Source organism: Pinus tabuliformis, chromosome 8, assembly GCF_031772625.1.
Source record: "Pinus tabuliformis cultivar Carrire ecotype Pingquan chromosome 8, CPIR1, whole genome shotgun sequence".
Classification (NCBI taxonomy): Eukaryota; Viridiplantae; Streptophyta; class Pinopsida; order Pinales; family Pinaceae; genus Pinus; species Pinus tabuliformis.
This window is the reverse complement of record NC_142294.1, coordinates 1,989,586,052-1,989,599,743: the sequence shown is the minus strand read 5'-3', so window position 1 is coordinate 1,989,599,743 and position 13,692 is coordinate 1,989,586,052. Positions and strand designations below refer to the sequence as shown.

The 13,692-nt window shown below is 38.2% G+C and overlaps 2 protein-coding genes across 2 annotated transcripts; both read right to left on the bottom strand.

Moving 5' to 3' along the window:
* Positions 1-4,334: 4,334 nt before the first annotated feature.
* On the bottom strand, positions 4,335-7,920 carry LOC149244422 (uncharacterized). The gene is made up of 3 exons (XM_089371539.1): positions 7,421-7,920; positions 5,036-7,275; positions 4,335-4,935 (listed from the first exon to the last, which is right to left on the bottom strand). The coding sequence occupies exons 1-2, from the start codon at positions 7,762-7,764 to the stop codon at positions 5,442-5,444; spliced, it is 2,178 nt and encodes a 725-aa protein (XP_089227665.1). The 5' UTR covers positions 7,765-7,920; the 3' UTR covers positions 4,335-4,935; positions 5,036-5,441.
* On the bottom strand, positions 4,475-5,276 carry LOC149244423 (putative LRR receptor-like serine/threonine-protein kinase At3g47570). Its single transcript, XM_089371540.1, has 2 exons — positions 5,036-5,276; positions 4,475-4,935 (listed from the first exon to the last, which is right to left on the bottom strand). Exons 1-2 carry the CDS (start codon positions 5,274-5,276, stop codon positions 4,475-4,477), a joined length of 702 nt encoding a protein of 233 aa, XP_089227666.1.
* Positions 7,921-13,692: the final 5,772 nt, after the last annotated feature.

Genomic DNA, 13,692 nt, shown 5'->3' with positions numbered 1-13,692 from the left:
ATGCTTCCGTCAAGTTTCATCATGCATAGGTCTTAAAAGGATTTCTTCAATATACCCATAAGTGTAATCGCTAGAAGCCAATGATGAAGTATCTATAAAGTCTATTTTTTTTCCATCATTAGTATGTTGGGAGTGTACGATGGGGCTTATATAGTCTTGCTTATTGATTTTCTAATAAATCTTGATTTCTTGTAAACAAATGGTGCAACAAGTTATTTGTAGACAACTAATATTATATGTCCACTCGTATCGGAAAATAGATATGAACATTTAGTGGATCCATTTATCCTTTTTATTGCAACTAATGCCATACACTATGTTGAAACAATGGGATCACACTTGAAAACCTTAAAAAAAAATTCAAACACATAATCAATAATTCAACATACTAGGCAAGTAAAACCAACCTTTTTAGAAAAAACTCACAAACTCACTCTTAAGTATATTAAAGATGATTTCAAATGCATAACAAATGCATCAACTTGTGCATTTCTAAGATGTTAACAGATATTGGATGAAGACTATATAAATTTGACCATTATGTGGATATAGATGTTTTGGAATTAAGCATTAAACTCAAATATCACATTCTCTTGGTCTTAGAAAAACTTATTTATTTCTTTGCAATACAACTATTTGATGAAGAAGTAGAAATAGTTTACCACTAGGTAGATGTAGATGTTTTGGAAATAAGGGTTGCACTACAATACCACACTTTTCCTTGGTCTTCTTACTTTCGATTAGCTATATTTATATGCCTTCACTTCTTTTTTCTATGCAAAAATAATTTGTAATTTCATTAAATAAAATTATGAAATTATGTTCTATATATGCTAAAAATAATTCATAGTATCCTTCAGAAAAAAGGAGCCATAATTTTGTGAATGAGTCTTCATCGCACATCTCATATTGACCAAGACCAAGACAAATCCATTCAAGGTTCGTATTTGATATCATCCTTATATGAAAGATGCATTATATTTGTCCTTATCTCTAAACCATCAACCCTTGTAATTAGGGGGGAAATGTTGACAACAATCTTATTATTACAAAAATTACATACCCAAAGTACTAAATCCTCAACTTATATAGTGAATATGGATTCTAAAGAAGCACTTAAAGGGGGGTTGTTTGTTTCTGCGCCTTCAAATATAAGTTAGTTTATCAAATAAAACCTTTTTTTCCTAAAATAGATAGCTCACTGTCCATCTCAAATATACGGTGGGTTTTGCTATGAGTTATTGAAAGAGATGAAACATATATACTTGAAACAATTTTAAGACCCAAAAATTGGTCCTGCAAATTTTTTTGGGGTGAAAATGGTTTGTAAAACACACATACACACATATGGTAAATGGATGTTACAAACAACTAAGTTATTACTACCAATACAATAAAACTAACTAGACTTCAACATGGTTCATATAATCAAATCATAAAGTGCAAATCCACGTTTATAAGTTTGTTGTTGCATTTTAAATAAAAATAGTTTCTTCTATATATATAAACATAATACAAATAATTTCGAAGCAATTTAATACTGATATAATAAAATCCCGCTTTCTTGCTATATATTTCCGTATTTCATGATATCTGTGTGAAGGTCGTGTAAAATGGTATCAGAGCCAAGTATTGTCTGAGTGAATTTTGTTTGTGATATATTGTTTGAGTGGATCGCGAATTCGCTTGAGTCCTGAATAGTGTTTATAGCCTATTGTTGCAGTGTGATTGGTGTTTGAAGGTGTTGAAGACGTTGGACGAGAATTCGTACCTCAGTACGCGAAGAAGCCGCAATATATCCAGCAAGAGGAAATCGCAATCCTTCTTGGTATCATTCTGCACAGATCTAATAGGGTATTTATTTTACTCCATCTTCTTATAATGGAATCATCCCGCAGTTCAGTAGAAATGGGTAGATTTGGTTCAAAGAAATTTTCTGAATTAGAAACAGAAGATTCGTTAAGATCTGGTTTAGATGGATTATGTCAAACTGAATCTTCTGATGTAAATGATGCTTCTTTAAGTTTTGAAGAAAATAATCCCCGAGTTAAATGGAGACTTCCTCCTATATCTCCACATGAGGTATATAAGGGTCTTACCCGTTTTCATTTAAAAGCACTCAGTCAGATAAAGATTAGAGAAAAGTTTATAAAAACTGAGTTAAATCTCAACACAATGATGATAATTCCATTGTTAGAACCTGAAGAGATCAAAGCTGCTCTCCGAGCTGGCTATCAGTATGTTCATCTTGGTATGGTTAGAGTTGGCCTTAATGCTCTTCACCGACGAGGCTAAAGAACATTTGTTTTCTCTGCTTTGTTAGATAATAGATGGATATCTTTTACTCAAGCCTTGATAGGAGGAATTGAGACCAATCTGTCTGATGGTCCAATTCAATATGATGTCTTTCCTGATTTTGCTGTAGCCCTTGATGATCCCCATATCCTCCAATGTTTAACTCTTGGCATTCAAACTCAAGGATATGATGGTTTTAGGTCTAAGGAAAAAAATTTATCAATCTTTTATATTACCTGTGTCCGCTTTTTCAATACTACTATACTAGCTGTCCTCAAATCCCCCGATAAAGAATCTGGTACAGTAACTATGATACAATATGACACAGCTTGCAACCCTGTTGCCCCCGTCTCTGTTTCTCGAAAACATTTGTCTCCTCCAAATGATTGCGTCACTCAATGGAAAAAGCCTGCATCACGTCCTATCGCAGCCACCCAGTCAATCATTTCTGAAACAGATAACCATGTCATAACTCATTTCCCCAGAGTTTCCGCAACTGAGCGTGGTGGACCTTCTGTTACTTCTATCCCCACAATTTCTCCCAGTCAATTACACCCTGTACAAACACCACAGCAAATAGTAATTGACCCAACAGTATACGAGTCACTCCGAAGGCTATTTACTCAGTCTAGTTCAAATCCAGTTTTTAGCTCGGTATGTGACCATCCTCACTGCTCAAAAACGTTTTGTCAATTTTCATCAGATCCTCCAACCCCTCATGGTGATTCCTCAGATGCTCATAGAATCAATATGATAAAGTTCACCCCGTCATCAGAATCACCTGAAGAAAGTTACAAGCATGTCTCTTTTTTTAATCTTCAAGAAGAACTACTTGTACATACTATTTCCGGTTCTTCACCTCATGGTCTAGGTTATGTTGGTTCTTCACCTATTCCTTCATATAGGAAAAATCCTATTGATAAAATTCCAAAATTTGTTGAAATCCCTTCTGATTCTGAAATAATTGCCTTTCTGAAAATATTCAAAGGAATTGGCCCATATGATCCAGAAGATGTCTGGAAAAAGAAAATGTTCAACTGGGATATTTACACCCATGAAAAAGAACATTTATATATGCAAGAATTGCGTCTTCAGAAAAAGGAAGACAGGCCAACATTAAACAAGCAAAACAATGACAGGTGGAAGGAATGGATGAAAGCACAAAATCAATGGATATCATTCTACGAATGGTATTATCCGTCTGCAAACCAAACAGAAGAATCTTTGATCAAACAATTCAAAAATCAAGCTAAACAAAAAAGGATCAAAGACACAGAAAATTTTGTAGAAGAAAAGATGAAAGAAAATCCTGTAGTAATTCCTCCTCCTTTAAAAGCACCTGACTTTCATCCAAAGATTCAGAGTATGTTAGCAAAGCCAAACATCCCAAGAACTCTGATATCTGTTAAGATAAAAGGAGAAGAATTAGTAAGAAATGTTTGTTCTCAGTTCCATGTAAATATGATCAGAACTGGAACTCCAAATAAACACAAGTGGGAACTCTTAGATGGTTCTATCTTTGAGACTGATACAGAATTCCCACCTTGGAAAAATTTTGTTATAAGAGGACAAGATGGAAAATTGTATAAATTACTTCCATCTCATCCTGATGATCCTTCTTCAGCAGCCAAAGATTCAATTGCTGCTACAAACTGGACTAATTTGGCTTTATCTAGTCTTGAGAAATTTGTCAAGTCTAGATTTGATTCAGTAGAAACTGCCTGTTCTGAAATGAAAGTTATGCTTGGTAGAATTCTACAAAAACAAGACTATAATACTGTCTACCTAAATGATAACATTAAGACTTTGGCAGAAAATGACCAAACTATTGCCCAAAGTTTGGACAAGCTCTCTCTGCAGATAGAAAAAAAGATCCATGAAGCTGTCATTGCTCATGGAAAAGAAATTGTCAAGGTAAACACTAGCCTTGTTATTGTTAAGAAACAAGTTTGGGAAGTTAGATAATAATATTGACATCATGGATAGATGAAAAAATCAAATTGAATATAAACCTACAATCTATTCAATATAGTGTTGCAAAACCATGTAATTTCCTTGTTGACAATATGATAATGCATACTAGCATGAGGTTGTTTGAATAATTAAAAGTTTAAAAAAATATTAACATTACATGAATGATGGCAAGACCTAAAATATTTGCCATTCTTCACTTCATAAACTAAAATGTACAAGAACTTTGGTCATTTGATGTAGAGGCATCATTCCCTATTGCATTTGTATCGATAAGCAACTTGGATATGCTTCGTCTCAATCTTCTAGAAGCAACTACATTTGCCTCCAAATCCTCTTTGATACCCTCCAACATCCTTACCACAACTCTCATAGTTGGTCTTTCTTCTGGTGAATGTTTTGAACAAATCAAACCAACATGCAACAAATCTAGTAGACATTTATATACTTTGTTCTCATTAATTTCATCTCCACACACCTCACTAAAAAGGCTACTTTCAATTACCTCATTCACATTCTTTGGGTATGCAAAGTTCACCCAATTGTGAAAGTTTAGGTCTCCCACAAACATGTGACTGGTTGGTTGCTTTCTAGTGAGCATTTCCAATAACAGAATTCCATAGCTATAAACATCTCCCTGGGTGGAAATTGTTCCACTCAATCCATACTCTACAGTAAAAGAAACATTCATTAAATTTTACTCAATCAATCCAAATAAATATTGTTAATGAGAGAAGAAAAATGAAAATGTTGTTTAAGAAAGACATACCTGGGGCAATGTAGCCAATGGATCCTCTTAAAGTAAGTGATGAAGCATGTGAATTTGTAGAGCTTTCACCAATCAATCTTGCAATACCAAAATCTGTGACATGGCCTGACATATTTTCATCCAAAAGTACATTGCTAGGCTTTATATCACAATGTACTACTTGCACAAAAAAATCATGATGAAGATATTCCATTGCATGGGCCACATCTATGGCAATGTCTAATAGTGTTTTCAACTCCATTTCACACACATCCTCACTATTGTTGTCATCTCTTTTAGGATACAAATGCTTCTATAAGCTTCCATTAGACACAAACTTGAACACTAAAGCTTTGAAATGGAGGTTGGAACATGAGGTTATGATTTTGACTAGATTTCGATGTTGAACCTTCTGGAAGACACTGCATTATGCTTTAAAAATCTTCTCACTCTGGTCATTTTGCAATTGGAAAACCTTCACAGCAACAGGTGTGCCATCATTCAAAATTCCTTTATAAACTGACCCAAAGCTACCTGTTCCCAACAAGTTGGCTCTGTCAAATCCATTAGTCGCTATGTGAAGCTCTTGATATGAGATCCTCGGATGCTCTAACTTTTGGAAAATAGATCTTAAAACATGAATGTTTTGTATATGCATATTCCCTCTCCATAGGAATCTTAAAAACAAACAACAGAGTATAAAAGCAATAGCTCCACTCACTGTCAATAGTACTCTTTTGACAATTGTAGAATGACCTCTTGGTGTCGGACAAGGATATAACTGGAATATTTTTGGTCCACAAAGGTTGGGATTTCGATTTAAGGATATGGAAATTGATTCATTTGCAAAAATTCCCCCTGTTGCAATTTCCCCAGCAAGCTTGTTAAAAGATAGATTTAAATATTGAAGCATTTTCAGCTTGTTGAGAGTAATAGGTATTGTCCCAGATGAAAGGTTGGAAGAGAGATCTAGGCTCATAAGGCTTTGCAAATTTTCAAGTGAATCTGGAATAGAACCTTGGAAGGAATTCCGAGATAAATTCAACGAAATTACTTCAACACAACTTCCAAGTGTAGATGGAATGACTCCACTCAAGTGATTAGCAGAGATATCTATAGCTTGAGCCATTGAAATTTTACCAATCTCCATGGGCAAGGAGCCTTCTAATAAATTCCAAGACAAATTCAAATAGAAATTTAGATTGTAAAGCTTAACAATCTCACGTGGTATGTTTCCAATGAGTTTATTGTGTGATAGGTCGAGCAATTCCAAATTTGTACAGTTTCCTAAGTTGGAAGGTATGCTCCCTGATAATTGGTTGTGATGGAGGAGAAGAAATCTTAATTGTTTAAGGGGTGCAAGGGAATTGGGAATCTTTCCAGAGAGTATGTTTCCACTGATGTCCAAGAGACCAAGTCGTTGTAAATTTTCAAAGTCATCAGGGATGTCTCCTTGTAATTTGTTGTTTCCTAAAACTAATCTTTCTAAATTTTTAAGGTTTCTTAATGATGGAATGCTACCATTTAAAGAATTTCCAGATAAATTTAGATAGGTTGGGCTGGTAAGATTGCCTATATGTGGAGGGATGTTCCCTTCTATCAAGTTGTTGTCTAATGAAAGGTAAGAAAAATTGGTAGAAAGTGTTCCTATGGCAAGGGGTAAGACACCTGCTAGTTTATTGTCTCTCAAGTTTATGTCTTTTAGGTGGGAACAATTGGTAAGGGCTATAAGAAAAGGCATGGTTGTAGCACTGCCACTGTCAAGCTGATTAGAACGCAAATATAATCTTTCAAGTAGGGATAGCTTACCTAATGTTGTTGGGACACTCCCACTCAACATGTTGACGGATAGGATGAGCTCTTTGAGTTTTGAACAATTTCCAATGGAATTTGGTATCTTTCCACTAAGTTGATTTCCCCATAAATAAATCTTACTCAAGTTAACTAGATTTGACAAAGAAGGGGGAATGGAGCCTGATAATTCATTGACATGGAGGTAAAGGGTTTGGAGACTAGCGAGTTGGCCCAATTCTTGTGGAATGTTACCAATGAGTTTGTTTTCCGAAATCGCCAAGTCAACCAAAGTGGAGATATTTGACAAAGAAGGGGGAATGGAGCCTGATAATTCATTGCCATAGAGGTAAAGGATTTGGAGACTAGTGAGTTGGCCCAATTCTTGTGGAATGCTACGAAAGAATTTGTTGTCAGAGATATCCAATGCAACAAAAACGAGAGATTTGACAGAAATTTGGGAATGTGACCTCACAATTCACAATAACACAAGTAAGACCATTTTTAAATTTCTAAAATAATCAATGCCCAGAGATTTCCAAAGGAAGACGAATAGTACCTGTGAATCCATTTGCACCTAAGTAAAATTCTTTCAAATGTATGAAGGAGCCAAACTCTTCTGAAATACTTCCAGTCAAATTGTTGTAGGTGAGCGCCAAGTGAGCCAAATTTGTGCAATTGCCCAGATCACTCGAAATGTTTCCCTCCAATTGATTGCGGTCTAACCAGAGCGTCTTCAAACGGAAAAGGCATCCCAATTGACGTGGGATATAACCGTGGAGGGCATTGTTAGAAAGGTCAAGGTAATGGAGAAAGGACAAATTGCCGAGGTAAGGAGAGATGGTGCCCTGCAGTTCCATGTGAGAGAGGTCGAGAGAGACGACTCTGTCCATGTGACGGCGGCTGCAGGTGACACCGGGCCAGTTGCAGAAGGGGAGTGCGAGACTCCAGTTGGCCATGGAAGCATGAGGATCACTGCTTATTTTGTTTTTGAAAGCTAAGAGAGACTGTCGATCGTCATGAAAATGAAATGAATGCAGAGAGGAGGAGACGGAGATGAAGGAAAAAGTGAAGATGAAAAAGAGGAAATGAAGAGGAAAAGAAAGAGCGAGGAAGGGCATGGTGTTGGAAATGGAAATAGAAATGCAGAGGAGAAGTGAATGGCAAAGGATGGTATGAACGTGAAGGATGGTCATGAGTATTTATAAAGGGAGAGAGTGGTGAATCATGTAATTTTTCGTCCTCTCGTCAACGAGCGAAGGAGCGGATGAAAGACTATGAAGATGAGGTGTAATTTCTAGTGATCAACATTCAGGTCGTTGAGTGATCTACATCTCATTATTTTATTATTTATATTAAATAATAAAATATATTTTATTTTTAATAATTATTTGTGGATGTAATTATTGAAAGAGTGAGAAAAGGCTGGAGCGGGACCCACAATTCCATAGGTTTCCACCGAAATTTGGGCGTAGTGAAGATGGAGGTGGTGGTGTCATTATGAAAGTTTGGGCGTGGTGAACACGGAACAGAAGCATCGGAAGATCCACTCAGAAATTTTGCTTTCAAGCATTTAATTATTAATTAGTGAGAAGAAGTAGTTGTGTTGAGTCATGGCATGCAAGACGGGAGGAGGAGGAGGCCATTGGGCCTAGCAAAATATAATTATTTATATTAACGCAATTTTGCTTTGCAAATCTGATTTTGGAAGTTTTGCTTTCAACATTTGACTATTTAATCGTTGAAAGGATGAGAGGAGGTTAGTGAAGACAGGGTGGAGGCATTTGATTTTTGGTACGCTCGTCCACCAGCGGAGCATAAGTCAGTCAAGATGCGAGAGGTGTGTATTTATGGGCGTAGAAAGTTTGGGCATGGTAAAGATGAGGCACAATTATTGGTCAGCTGATGAGTCATAATTATTATCATCTATGTTGTCATTATTACCTGAATCAGGTCCATTAATGGGCCCTGAGAATCCTTCTCCAGAGACCTTTCACTCATTTCCCCTACCCGTTGATCCCATCCCCTCGTCATCGTTGCACTCCATCCTAGTCCACATTGCTCCACATACAGTCGCAGATTGAGACATTTCCCCAAGGGAAATCTGAGAAATCAATTGCTAGTGGACAACCGTTGTTGAGTCCATTCCCTAGACCTTCCACAATGACCTCGAGGGTTGGTCCTCAGGCTAATAGTTTAGTTTCATTCAACTAGATGCATGCCAAACAGAGGTGTTGCACAACATTCTGGCTGTCGAACATGAACAACAACAACAATAAATTATTGGCCTTGTGGTAGAACGAGATCATCTCCTCCAGGAGAAACAGAGTCTCTAGAGTAAGCTCGACCAAATTACTGAAAAATTCCAGGATCTATGGCCTTCGGTTGCAGAGGAAGTTATAGATGCCCTGGAATATTTCTCAGCCTGCACTCTTCTTGAATGTTGCGAGCACATCAAAGTAACCTGTACTGACCTTGTCTCAACCAATTGAGAGCTTAAAGGAAGTATTGCTGCCACTCAGAAGGAACTACTGGATCCTGCTACCTAGTATGCCGACAAAATTGAACTGAAATTGCAGAAGTGGCTTGTCTGAAAGCCTCTATCATCCAAGTTGGGGAGGAAGCTCAAGTCCTTTTGGGACAAGTTCATGATTGGTCTAGCTGCCTGATGAGGAAAAATAAATCCGGTTACCCTCTGTTTGAGCACTGTTACACTAAAAAATGTCACCATGACTATTTGCAGTTAGTATGGCTCCATCAACTGTCATACTATCCTCCTTGGCAAGTCTCATGCCTCTGCTCTTCATGTCAAACTCCAAGAAAGAGAGAAAAGGCATTTAAAGTCAATTATCTCTGGTACGCAGTTTCTCTTAGCCTTACCTGCGTGTACGCAACCCAAGTTCACAATACCTGCGTACTTGTACGCTCTGTATGTAAAGGGGTGGGTGCGTACCCCTGTAACGGTCAAAAGGCGCGAGTTTCATCTTAAAAAAGTTACTTGTGGTCATTTCTAGAGCATTCTAGAAGCTTGTTTGACGTGTATGAAGCGCCTCCAGATGGTTCATGTACCCAAAGAAAGAGGAACTTATCCCATGAAGAGGGGAGCTATCCCATTGAAAGAGGGGCTTATCCCATTCATGGTGGAACTAACTAACTTCCTCTAGAGCACTATAAATATAGGAATTGGGCCAGAGGGAGGGGAGGTTGAAAGCTAAACATTCCTAAGGGTAGATGCTGCTGGAATTAGGACTTCCTTGTAGAAGCTTGTGAGGAGAGATTACCATCTTTGCTTGTTCCATTTGGAAGTGGGTGAGCTGATCAGAGTAAAGGAGAACTCTTGTGGACCCTGGGAGGGACGTGCACAACACCAAGGCTCAGGTTGTAATGGTTTCTTTTGTTACCTATTAATGCAAATAAGTCCATTCTTCTCAACAATTTGTTATTTGTGAATTGTTTCATGTACTCCTTGGTCTATATATTAAATATGTTTTATTTTATGAGATTTTCAGGTGCTATTTAATCGTTTGATTGTTAGTGAATGCAAGTTTCGAAGAGAAGGAGGAGCTCATCCCGATCAACGAGGCTGGACTACTACAACAGCGTTGGGTTACAGGTAGGATCTAAACACTTGATTACTCATAGTGTAAATGCATATTTAGAGAAGGATTGCTCTTAATTTTCTTGTTTGTCACTAGAAAGTCTTAGGCTTCTAGGGAGGTTGGCTTTGTCCACAAAGTCAACTCTTTCCGCATGACAAAATGGTGACTCCACTGGGGAATCCATGAATGTGTTTGAGTTCTTTTTGATTTGATATTTTGGTCTCAGAAAAATCGATTGTTTTCTGGTTTTTGGCTGTTTGACTGTGTATTTGGGTGGATTAGCTTAGGGTTAAATTAGATTTTTATTTTTCTTAGCTTTGCCAGCAGTACGCAGCCTCTGAGTTAGGCACAGTGCGTACTTGTACGCACTGCGGCTTTGTGCACAGAGCGTACCCGCACCTGTGTGAACAGATCACCTGCGTACCCCTGTCAAATTTGAGAAAATTTCAATTTTTTCCTTTTTTCTCTTTAGATTTTGTTTTTAATTTGTTTTTACTGCCCAGATCCATTGGTTTACTGTCAGAGATCTTCGCCTGAAATTGTTCCGTTAGTGTCGAGAGTTTTAGTGGAATTCATAGAGATTTTGCCTTAGGGTTTGATTTTTAACTGGTCCTGTAGTGACTTTGGCGTTAAAGGTTGTCAAACTTTGGATCTCCCTGGTTTTGTTCAACCCTCTTAGGAGTCAGGCCTGTCATAGAATTCACCCTTGTGAGAAACCTACCTTTGTGTCTTCTCTTTACAAATCTCGAAAAAGTTTGTTGATTAAAGCTTTGAATTTCATTCTTGAGAAAAAAGAACAAAAAGATTTCAATTTTGTTTTTTGATTAGTTTATGATTTTGCATGAACTGATCCTTAGTTGCATTTTTACTGAGTAAAACATCCGGGAATTATCCTTGTAAGCTTTTGTCCTCATTATTTTTTTCTTTTAGGTAAATTTCCCTTTGATTTGCTTTTGAGTGATTTTGATTTGATTTTCTTAGATTTGTTAAATTTGATTTTTGATAAATAGCTTTACATGCTTGATTAATATAGGCAAAATATAAAAATTCTTTTGGAAAAAGTTTGCTTTGGTAGCATTTGTAGTCTTTTGAAGAGAAAGGAAATTTCGTGAAATAATTAGTGGTCATGAGTTATATGCTTTGAAAAGATAAAGAGATTGTTTCTTTGATTGTCTTTGCCAAGAAAGTTGTTTTCTATAAAATTTGCATTCTCCAACTCTCTTAGCTAGGATATTCATTGAAAAAGAAAAGTAGTGTAAATCATCTTAGGTGCATCTTTGTAGTGGTTGCGAGTCGAGTCTACACACCACCAGTTTCATCTCCACTACCTTTTGTCTTAAAGAAAGCCATAAAATTAACGCTTAAAGTAAAATCAACTTAGTAACTTTTTATTTACTAGGGCTCTGAAACACCAATATAGATCAGGCTAGTGTCTTGGAGTAGGAGAGTAATAAACTCTCCAAGACAACAAAACCAAACAAGTAGCTTATCTTGTGATAGAATAAATCCAGCTGTTTCACTTATGCTCTGGGAAAGCTCCTCTTAAAGGAGAAGCACGAGACCGTGTCCGAACCAGTGAGGGGATCAATCCTCCTTCATTGGGAAAGACGCCAGATACGCACGTACTACAAACGGTAAACCTCGGATTATTGTCGAGGAGCCTGGGGTCACTTGTCGGTAAACCTTGGATTATTGTCAAGGAGCCAGCAAGGGGATTGAGCTTGTTACTCTGCCCTTGCGTGCTATCGGGTCGTAGACTGTTCCCCCAGGTATATTTGTTGTTGTTGGTAACCTTAGTGACCATTATCTTTAGGATTCTACCAAGGTGACGGTGGAGGGAAGATCCCACTGTACCTGGAGCAGACGTCGGCTAGACTCACTTGGATTTTCCGGGGGGTTCACTTCACTCGAGATGGTTAAAGTGGAGGAACTTGTGCCGGTCTATTCATTAAGCAAGTTTCCGGGGTAACTGTTCCACCCGCCACTTCTGTACTGAATCCGGCGATGTTGGGTTTCATCTCCAACTAGCGTTTTTGGTCCGGAAGGCTACTGTTTGTGCTTGGTTTGACGCCCTAGATTCTTTAGGCGTGTGCTTCAAATTTGTTTGGTTCTTTAGAGACTTTAGGCAGTTTGCTTTGAGATTTTACTTTGTTTGCGTGTGCAGTAGTTAAAAGTCTTTAACTGTGGCTGAATTACCGAGACAATCCCCTGAATCTCGGGGCAAGTCTCCTGAAGTTGTCACCGTGGCCGATTTGTTGAGGAGGTCTCGTAGACTTCGAGGCCAACCTCCCGAAGAGGTTCCGAGTCATTACGAAGGTTTGAAAGTCCTTGTAACTCCTGAAGGCAGTAAAGTAGGGTCACCTGAAGAAGGAGAGTCTTCCTTGGTAGTCCATCCAGTTTACCAAAGTCTAGAAACAGGCTATAATCCTGAAGCTGTTATAGTTTCCGAGCTTGCTGGTAGTTTTTCATCTACTAGTGATATAGGCGAAGAACCTGAAATATCTGAACCTGTTACTCCGACTTCTAGTGCTCCAGATTCACCTAGGGTAGAAAGAGTCATCACCGAAAATCTTCCTTCTGGTTTGATAGCTATTGAAGAACTTGCTCCAGAAGAAGATATAGGCGTCCCTATCCCTGAACATCAACCTACTATTGATCTAAGGGAGCGTGAATCCATTTTTTACAGTCCTCCTAGAAGTACTACTTGGTATCTTTCGTTAACTAATTATTTAGACAACTCAGGGTCAAGTTTTTCTCCACCTCGTACTCCTTTTCCACCTGGAGGTATTTATACTCCTGTAAATATGTCTGGTCAGTCGTCCATGTTCACTCAATCACCTGAATCATTTTTGTACGGCGGTCCTTCTGTTCCCACTGGGTATCAGTCACTTGCTGGTACTTTTGCGGGAGCATCTCCTCAACCCATTGAACATGGGTTATCAACTGGAAACAATGGTAATAAGCCGTTGAGCATAGGAGACATTTATATGATGTCAGGTTCAACTCCTAGTTCTCAACCGCAAGGTGCGCAGTTACCGCCTGGGGGGAAACCTCAAGTAACGCCTGGGGGGCAACCTCAAGGTACACAAATTGCGTCTGGGGGGCAACCTCAAGGATAGTATATACCTGTGGTACAATACATTCCTCAAGGTCAACCCCAACCTCAATATGTACCCCAAGGTCAACCCCAGTATCAGTACGTGCCTCAAGGGTATCAACCCCAAGGTCAGTACTCGAGTCAAGGTCAACCCCAGTATCAGTACGTACCTCAAGGGTATCAACCCCAAG

Coding starts and splice junctions, on each gene's coding strand:
- LOC149244423 (XM_089371540.1), bottom strand. CDS start 5,276: ATGGAGTTGAAAACACTATTAGACATTGCCATAGATGTGGCCCATGCA. Junction 4,936..5,035: donor CATTGGCTACATTGCCCCAG/GTATGTCTTTCT, acceptor CTTTTACTGTAG/AGTATGGATTGAGTGGAACA.
- LOC149244422 (XM_089371539.1), bottom strand. CDS start 7,764: ATGGCCAACTGGAGTCTCGCACTCCCCTTCTGCAACTGGCCCGGTGTC. Junction 7,276..7,420: donor ACTGGAAGTATTTCAGAAGA/GTTTGGCTCCTT, acceptor GTGAATTGTGAG/GTCACATTCCCAAATTTCTG.